The sequence below is a fragment of the Halichoerus grypus genome, chromosome 1 (genome assembly GCF_964656455.1).
Source record: "Halichoerus grypus chromosome 1, mHalGry1.hap1.1, whole genome shotgun sequence".
Lineage (NCBI taxonomy): Eukaryota > Metazoa > Chordata > Mammalia > Carnivora > Phocidae > Halichoerus > Halichoerus grypus.
In genome coordinates this window covers 149,585,547-149,594,710 of record NC_135712.1, presented here as the reverse complement: position 1 = coordinate 149,594,710, position 9,164 = coordinate 149,585,547, and the positions used below count along the sequence as shown (strand labels likewise).

General features: G+C 48.8%; 1 protein-coding gene across 2 annotated transcripts in view; it reads right to left on the bottom strand.

The window, feature by feature from the left end:
* Positions 1–1,299: 1,299 nt before the first annotated feature.
* Positions 1,300–9,164, bottom strand: part of TRANK1 (tetratricopeptide repeat and ankyrin repeat containing 1) — a 101,681-nt gene continuing 93,816 nt past the window's right edge. For both annotated transcript variants that reach the window (XM_078073787.1, XM_078073790.1), the window contains 3 exons: positions 4,841–7,890; positions 3,879–3,977; positions 1,300–2,650 (listed from right to left, as the gene is read on the bottom strand). In XM_078073787.1, the coding sequence (XP_077929913.1) occupies positions 2,550–2,650; positions 3,879–3,977; positions 4,841–7,890 (3,250 nt within the window). In that variant the 3' untranslated portion in view covers positions 1,300–2,549. The remainder of the gene's footprint in view (positions 2,651–3,878; positions 3,978–4,840; positions 7,891–9,164) is intronic.

Here is a 9,164-nt window from a genome sequence, read left to right as displayed (position 1 = left end):
CTGTGACTTTGCTAGGTTCTAGGCAGAAGATGCCCACATGACCAGCCCCCATTAAAAACTCTGAGCACTGAGTCTCTAATAAATTTTGATTGGCAACAATTCACATGTGTTGTCACACTCTTCGGTGGGGGAACTAAGCATGTCCTGTGTGAGTCCACTTGGAGAGGACCCTCAGAAGCCTGCACCTGATATCCTCCTCCTGCCCCCCGCCCCAGAGTCGGCCCATGTGCCTTTTCCCTTTGCAGATGGTGCTTGGTATTCTTTGGCTATAATAAATCAGAGCTATGAATACAACTACATGCTGAGTCCTACGAGCCATCTAGTGAATCACCAAACCTGAGAGTAGTCTTGGGGATCTCTGACACACAGCCCCCGTCCTGGATTTCCGGGCAAGGCCTGGGACACCAAAGCCCCTGCTACTGGGAGGGCCTGTGGATTGAGGTCATCGGTGGGAATTACTGACCCTGCTGCTAAATCCCATTCCTCACTCCCAACCTCCACACCCACGCTCTAAGCCCCCCTACAATTGAGAAGGTGGATTCCTGAGAGTGGTTCTCTGTAGGAGGTTCTATCAGACAGTGTTGATATACAAGACAGCAGGCTCATCTGGCCCAGTTATGAGCCTCCTGGACCTCGAACCATAGGATCAGAGGACACTTTGTTTCCTGAGACTCAGCTGTCCTGCTCACCCAACATAAGCAAACCCTGAGATCACACAACCAAGACCGGAGGGTGCTCAAACCCGTGGCAACAACCTACGGAACCACTGGGCATCAGGGCACAAAGGGCTCTTGGACCATTCGATTCCCCCAAAGGGGAAACTGAGGCCCCACTGAGCTACATAAATGCAGCTGCCACCCCGTGCGATATGCATTTCTATCACGGCTGCTTTCCCACGTCTCCACCTCCCCCTCACAGCAGACTCCGAGCCCGCAAGGGGGTGCCGCATCTAGGCACTCAGTGATCTGATGTACCCTGGGTTACACTGCTCCGTAAGGGTGGGAGAGGATTCGACTCCGGGTCTCCTGCCCCCCGGGGCTATGTTCTCGTTGGCGGCAGTGCCCAGAGGCAGCACTGACAAAACTCCTCATAGTCCACACCCCAAATGCTCAGGAGGCCCAGGCAAGGCCTCAGGAGACACCGCAACCAGCCCTGAGTCCCCGGATGTCTTCACTTCAGAAGGCACAGCAAGCTTCTGCCGGGGTCGGCATCAACCAGCTGGTCAGAGAGAACCAGTGCCCGGGTTTACCCTTTACTCTCTGAGTGGAGACTAGAAACAAATAAATGGGCGGCTCCAGGTAAGAGAAATGATTTAACTTTATAAAAATGTGATAATACAGTAAGATCTGATTGGGTTTTTTCCCTTTTGTTCTGGCAAGTTTATAAAAAAAACACCTGGAATAAAAATTAGAAACACAACCTAATAAAAATTAGAAACAAGGAAACAGAGTCATTTAGAAAGACAATAAGGAGAAAACAATAAGCAGCAAAAGCAGCAGAACACGGGGAGCAAGCTGGCTCTGCTGTGCGGACAGAGCGATGAAGGGCCCACATAACCCGAGCTTTCACAGCAGGCTGGGCAGAGGGGCAGGGGAGAGGGCGGGCAGGAGCCAGGAGTGGCATGGAGGCCTCCAGAATGGGACCACACTGATGGCCGCTGGCTCAGTGGGGCCTGGGCATGAAGCTATAATAGCGTCCTTCAATCAAGAAAACGAGACACATAGGGCCACATACAAACACTTTTTGGAATGTCTGCACCATGGCGAAGGCAGAGTTAGGACCATCTTGGAGAGGCAGGCTGGGAACCCCCCGCAACATCCCCTAGGTTGCCTCCTAGGGCAAAAGTCCTGAGGCTCCCGCCCACAGGACGCGGGGGGGGGGGGGGGGAAGGGGAGGGGGGAGTTCTGGACTACATTCTGAGGTAGTCTAACCGTGACTTGCACAGGGAGCTGAAAATCATCCCCCAAAAAAATGGGGAGGAGGAGGGCAGAAAAGGTGCGCAGACAGAAGAAGCTACAGTACATAACAGAAGGGACCTTGCTACAAGTAGGTTCAGAGATGACCAGAGGGTGTGGCCCGGGGTCACAAGTGGCCAGCGGTGGGCCCACAGGGACCCCGGGTGCACACGGGGTTCCTGACCCTGCAGCCGCGTGAAAGGAGATGAGGGAATCCGTGGAGGGATTTCCCTGCCAGGAGCAGCGCCAACTCTGAGGTGAGGGGTGTCCCTTGCTGATGACTCACGTCACAATGGGGATGCGCCAGAGAACCTCAGAGCTTTGGGGTGAGGCATCCCGAGGTTATTTCAGCTATGACTCCTCTCATCTGAACAAGTTCTAGAGAGAACTACCACTGCTAGACTTCCAGGCGACAGAGTGATCAGGTCAAAGCCACCGGTGAGAAAAATAACAAGAACAAAAATCAAAGGTGTTGCTAGACTCCCCTACTTTTTAAAGCTAATTTACATTCCTTTTCTCTTCTGCTCCAGCACTCAGGATTCTCAGTCAGGATGGAATGTTCTGAAGGCTTAGGGGGCAGCAGCTGTGTGCACGTTAGTATTTTCTCTGTTTTCCACATTTCCGCAGACGCCTTCGAGGACGGAGCTCACCAAAATCTTCCACTTCATTTTCGTAATCATGTTCCTGAACGATACCTGTTTCAAAAACAAAAAACATGTGCTGTGATGAGCCCTGGGGGTTATACACAACTACTGAATCGTTGATCACCATATCAAAAACTAATGATGTACTATATGCTGGCTAACTGAACATCACTAAAAAAAAAAGCACAAAAACAAACAAAAAACCGGAAACAAAGTACAGAATGGTGATTTCTTTTTTCACTCCACTATTAAATATAACATGCTAGTAAAACCTGATATCTCTGTAATCGTTTTAAATTAAAGGGGGGCAGAAAGCCTGAATCACAGCCCAACTGAACACCCTTCTCTAGAATTAAGTTCTTATACAAGGCTGGTTCCTCTGCTCTTATTTCAGAGACGCTTCAAATGGCAAAGACATCAAACAAAACCTAAGCTCAACCACAAACTTGAGTTGGTATACCAGTTATCTTCCTTTTGAAACAATCATAAAAATCATAGTCCCAGCAGGACACTATATTCTAAAGATTTTTTACTGCCAAAAATATGTGTGCCAAGTCCCTTCTAGTTTTTCCCAGCTCTGGGGTCTGGATTTTCCAGTAGCATCTGGATTGATTAGGAGGACCCACAGAAGAACATTCTGGGGCACATGAAATATTTGGAGTAAGAAGAAATAAGACCTAGCCAAAAGCAGGCAACAATTGGAATGGGCAAGAGGGAAGACTTCCCAGATGATAAAGAATTTGGCAAGATCACTCTGTCAGGAGAGTAACTTGACTCACTCCATATAAGCCCTTAACCCTCTATGGGAAGGCACATGCAAGTTTCCCCAATGATTTTGTTTGCTTTGCTCACAGATGTGTTTGTTTTATATCCCCAAGCCCAAAACAATGCTGATACATACTAGACATTCAATAAATATCCACTAACTTACATGAATGGTTCACACAGGCAAGCATATTTACCAAGAGGAGGTTTTTCAATACTTTGTCTATCCTTGGGAGTCACTGTATTGAGCCTGAGCAGTGATTAGATGTCATCGATAACAGCTCATGAGAGGCCAAAGAGGTTGTCGAAAAAGCAACTAAAGTGAGCCCTCCCAGTCAGCTGGGGAAACTGGGATACTATGGCGCTAATAACGTGACTGACTGGGGCAATGCACCCAGACAGTGAGTGGCCGCTGTTGACACCACAGACAGCCCCACTTCACCTTGACCTGGGAGTCAGCGGAACCAAGAATCACGAGACCCAGAGCATTACCCTGGGATAAAGGGCTCCTTACCTTCCTCCTTTAAGTGGAGTTCTGTCTTCATCAGCCACTCCTGCGCATCCCTGACTGACGGCATCAGAATGTTGACCAACCGAACCATCACTTCCTCTGCTGCAGGAACCAAAGAACAAGGGCTCTGAGTGAGCGGGCCGCTGCAGAGACCAGACCACTCAGTACTAGAGCCAAGGCCCCCACTTCCCAAGAGCCTGTCTCTGTGTTTCCCCTGAGGGGGACAATGGGATAAGGACCCACAGCCACCTTCTGCCACCACAAACGTTATAAATTACAATTAAATACCATCACTGCGTGTCTATAGAGATTGCCAATAGCAAACCTCTCAAGGAAGCTTTGTTCAACATGTCACTAAACCTTAAACTAGAGTGTCCGGATTATAGAATAAGTTTTAAATACCTAGTTTCACTAATTTTATACATAATGTGACTTCCACGCAGTGTTGCTAAGAAATAGCTAATAAGGAAGTTAGAGGAAATCTGATTCAAAGACCACATAGGAATTCTTATTGTTAGAAAGTCTCACACTGGGTATGGTTTAAGAACCCTCCTACAAGGATGACACCAGTTACGCACCTCCGGATCTTAGTCAAGGGTTCAGTACAGAGTAGGTGTTCAAGAAATGATCACTGATGAACAGATCAGAAGCTTTCCTCAAGACTGAACGCTTTCCCTATATCCTTGCCACAGAACTAGTTAGCAAGCCCTTTTCTTGTCTGTAGTGCCAGGGGTAACCATCCTGACCCAAGATAATCACAATGTTTTAACTGGAGGCGGGGTGGTTCAAAGAATGGGGTTTTGCTGTACTTTGAGAACACACGTTCCTCGCTTGTATTTCTTGGCCAACGCCAAGTTCTGTCATCTCCAGGACAGACCTCACCACAAAAGGACTTGACTCTGACATGTGTTCTTAAAGCCTGGGTTCTAACACCACCTGGGCCCCAATTTCTGAGGACCCCTTACCGCCAGCCCAGGCCTTGCGCCTGTAGAGGTCCTCCACCGTATCCGAAACCTTCTTGATGTTCTCCTGGACCTTCCTCTGCAGCATGCGGCTGTGCTCTTTGGAGCCCAGGTGACTGCGGATCCACAAGCTCTGCTCAATTTTCTGTACCACCAGCTTGCCTTCATCAATGGCCGGGTCCACGTTCTCACGGAAAAATTCCGAGTACTTCTGATAGGCCACCTGCTGCCTCTGATGACCTTCTAGGAGGATGTGCTGCTCGTAAGACTCGTTATTCCTCTCCCGACCCTCTGTGTCTCCCAGCTCGACCCTGGAAATGGCCACCGCCTCTGAAGCCTCTCCCTCAAATGCCTTCCCGGGGCTGAAATAGTTGTCAGGACCTCGGGTGAACTTCACCCCACACAGGTCGCACTGGGTCCTGTCGACGTCGGCCTTCTTGAAGTTCCCGGCCCCGGGCTCCCTGGTCTCCTCCCGGAAGCACTCTGTCTGCGCACTCACCCTTCTCCTCCAGCTGATGCACAGGGATACCACCAGGCAAGTCCTTCTCAGCTTCCGCTGGATGGAAGCCTTCCGCTGCTTCTGGGAAAGGATAGCAGCCAGGAGGTGGTCCCGGTCTTCCAAGGCCAGCTCATCTGTCTCGTCCTGACCAAACTCGCACTCTGGCTCAGCAGAGTAGTCCACGGAGTCCACACAGAGCAGGCGGCTTAGTTTCACCTCCTCATGATAGAGGCCGCGCACCACAGACCCCTTGGTGTGCACGCTGTCCCACCGCCAGTGGCAGTCCATCAGGTACTCTTCGTCCCGCTCAGAGAGCAGGTCCTGCAGCGCCTCAGCCACAGACTTCACGGTGACCGCCGTCAACACCCGCTTGACCACTTTCAGGAGCCTCTCGGGAACCTGGTCCGGCCAGTCCATGCTCATCAGCTGCAGCCTCATCTGGATCTCCTGGAAGTGGCGGTGCAGAAGAGGTTTGCAGTACGGCTGCAGGAGCTCCTTGGCATTCACCAGCATCACCAGGCACAGCACCAGGGTCCGCTCTGCCTCACCAGACACCACGTAGTCTATCTCAGCGAAGGCATCGAGCAGGACGTTGAAGTTCACGTTCTCACAGCCACAGAGCACCTTGACAAGGTAGGAGAGGTGGAACCGGAAATCCTGAATGGCCCTTGTCACGTCCTTGGGTTTGTATTCCTGAATGATGCAGAACACGTCCCCGAGCTCCCTGTCCTTCTTGCTGAACAGGAACTCCCAGTAGTGCAAGAGCGCAATGTAGCTCCTGGGGAGGCACAGGATGGCATTCTTCCAGAGGCGGGCCAGAACCACCGCACAGTGGACAAACTGGAACTCCAACAGGGCCACGGTGTTCCCGATGCTGGGGATGAGCGGTTCTTTGCACCTCTTGACCAGGACATTCATGAAGCGGAAAAAGAGCCTCTTGCAGTCTTCTGGGTTCCTGTATACATAGAACTGGTCAATGCAATTCTCCAGCAGCCGGATGAAGCAAAGGTGGGTCTTCTCGGTATTGTCGTCATCCTTGTTGGGCGCCAACATGCCAAATTTTCCTTCTATTCCCTTCATCTTGCTGCCTCTCTCCCTGCCCCTTTCCTCATTTTCAGCCTCTAGAGCTTTGAGTTCCCTGTTGTAGTTGTCCTCCTCCTGGTGGAGCAGCTTTTCAAACTCCTCTGGATAGTTGGAGGAGACAAGGAAAGCCTGCATGGCGCTCAGCCACAGGTCCGTAGACTCCCGGCGGCTTCGTGCCCTTTCATTTTGAAACAAAAAATGGATGTACTCTTTCAGAACAGACCTGCAGGATCGAAAGGATTTGTAGTTTGTTTTGAGGATTTCTTTGCATGCCATGGGGTTTTCTGACAACACTCTCTGATGGAAATGCTTAGGGAAGAGGACATTCAGGAAGGATTTGCAAAGGCCATACCTATCTGTAGGCAAAATATAATCAATGTCTTCAAGTTCTTCTGCCAAGATTTTAGAGAATGCTTTTTTGGCTTCCAAAAGCAACCCACTGATGGCCACCAAGTGCATTTTTGACTGAACCAAACACTTGGCCTCGCAACGCCGCAAAGGCCTGTGGAAATCTTTACAGTTTTCATCCTCACATTTCAAGCCTACAATAAACCTCATGCAGACGCCTGGGTAGGTCTTCCCAAGCAGGCTCTGTGTGATCTGACACAGCCTACTGAAAAGGTGTTTGTTGAGGGCTAATTTCACTTGGTCAATCATTATCAAGAAATAGTCTTTTGTTTTCTTCTCTTTCAAGTTCAAATCCAGGTCAAAAATTATTTTTAATATGGGTCCAGGGTCATTCTGAGCTATCTGGCAATACTTGGCATCCACCTGAGAAATTCCAAAAAACTCAAAGCAAGACTTGACCATCTCCTTCTCCGCATTGTTGGTCACTCTTTTGAGGGCCCTGACCAGATGGAGGAGGACTTCCAGACCCCCCGGAGCCAGGGCCAGGACCTTCTCAGGCTCGGCCTCACAATGGCTGGCAGCTTCGTAGAGCGCCTCCACCACTCCAGCTGAGTGATTGAGTGTGTTAAACTTGAAGAAGGCGTCCTTGAGCTTTTGAAAGTCTCTCAGGATCACCCCCTGGAGGAAATGGGCCTCAGCGATGCCAGACAACTGATTGGTTTGAGAGCAGAGGTCAAGGGCTTCTCTCAGAATGGCCTTGGTGTGCTCTACATCTGAATCCCTGGCTACATTGAGGCGGGCAGCCCCCAGCAGACACGAGGCCTGGAAGTCCTTGTCGGCAGTGAGCCTGGCGGCCTCCAACAGACAGCCATGTTGCTTCATCAGCAAGGCAGCCTCTTCTCGCCGACCTTCCCTGTTCAGCAGTTCTGCAGCTTCTGCAAGCCGTCTGCGAGACTTCAGGAACACCAGCTGGTCTTCTATGTCTAGCTTCGAGAGGACAGTCATCATCTCCTTGATCTTATTTGCACTCAGGTACTTTGCTGCCGCTTCCAGGTAAAACTGACTGGCAGAATAAGACAGCTTGGATATGGGAAGGGTCTTGGCCCTTAGCATTTCTTCGTACCTGCGTCGACAGACAACACAAATGTCAACTCATTACCACCCAACAGAAAATGTTCTCCAAAATACAGCACAGAGCCCGTTAACTACAATTCCCACACGTAGATATAAATAACAAAATAGGACCTAAACCTATCCAGCATCTTTACAAATGCTTCATTTCACACGGATAAAATTAATTCTTTATTCTCCAGAGGAACCAGCATTAGTATATTTAATTAATTAAACATAATGGAGTTGCAACCTAAGCAAATGGAAGTTAGGGTTGAAAGTCAATTTGAGGGGCAACAATTATGCATAATCAAAATTATCCCTGAAAAAAAAAAAACCCTTAAACTTTCATAAAAGCATGATAATCATTTTGGGTCTACAGCTCCATTGAGTCTGAGACAGGACTAATGAGAAAGGGTGAAGACAGAGACTGCACACATACCAGCAGGACAGTAACCTTCCTCTTATTACCCAAACTGTGATTTTTCTCTTCTCCCAGGTATGCATGTGGTTGAGTTAGAGTGAGATTAATGAGGCTCTGAATGCTCCCCTTTACTCTGCTGATCAAAGTCAGTATATCCCACACCGCAGTCCCACAGTCTTCCAGGCACTGGAACAATCCAATAAAACATGCTTGCTTTTGAACTCTCATGGGATAAAATCCATTTCATCACAACCAGAAAAGTGCCCAGGTGCCTTATGATGCCCCAGAGTTATGCTACAAACATCAGGTTTCCTAGCAGAACAGGCTTCCCATGAGGGGTGTAAATAAAGATGAAGAAAGGGAGCATACTTTACATGTGAGCACTGGCTGATGGAGTAAGGAGTAGTTTTAGCAAGTATAAAGAACTACCCACGTATTTTCTTTTCAAATTTAAAATGTCCTCAATACACTGTGAGTCAGGCCAGTTAGCAGTTGAATTCTACACCCAGTATGCATGGTGTTCAAAGGACACTCAAATAGATCTAGTGTGAGGCTCCAGTTAATACTCAGATTACTCTTAGATCTCAACTCAACACATCATTAGAAACTCTTAGTTGTATACCTCAATAAAGCTGAGAAAAAAATAATGAAAGAAAAAGATGTTTCTGGGGGAAATCCATGACTGACTATTCAAGGCTCTTCTGGAAAACTGAGGATAGAAGGTTAAATAATGAATTAAAGGTTTAAAAAAAAAAAAAACCTCTCAGTTGGTTTTGTCATACAAACTCACAAGGGAATTGGCCTGGTCAATTACCCCCACCACCACTGCATAGCACCCTGATAACGGGGTACCCAGTAAATAT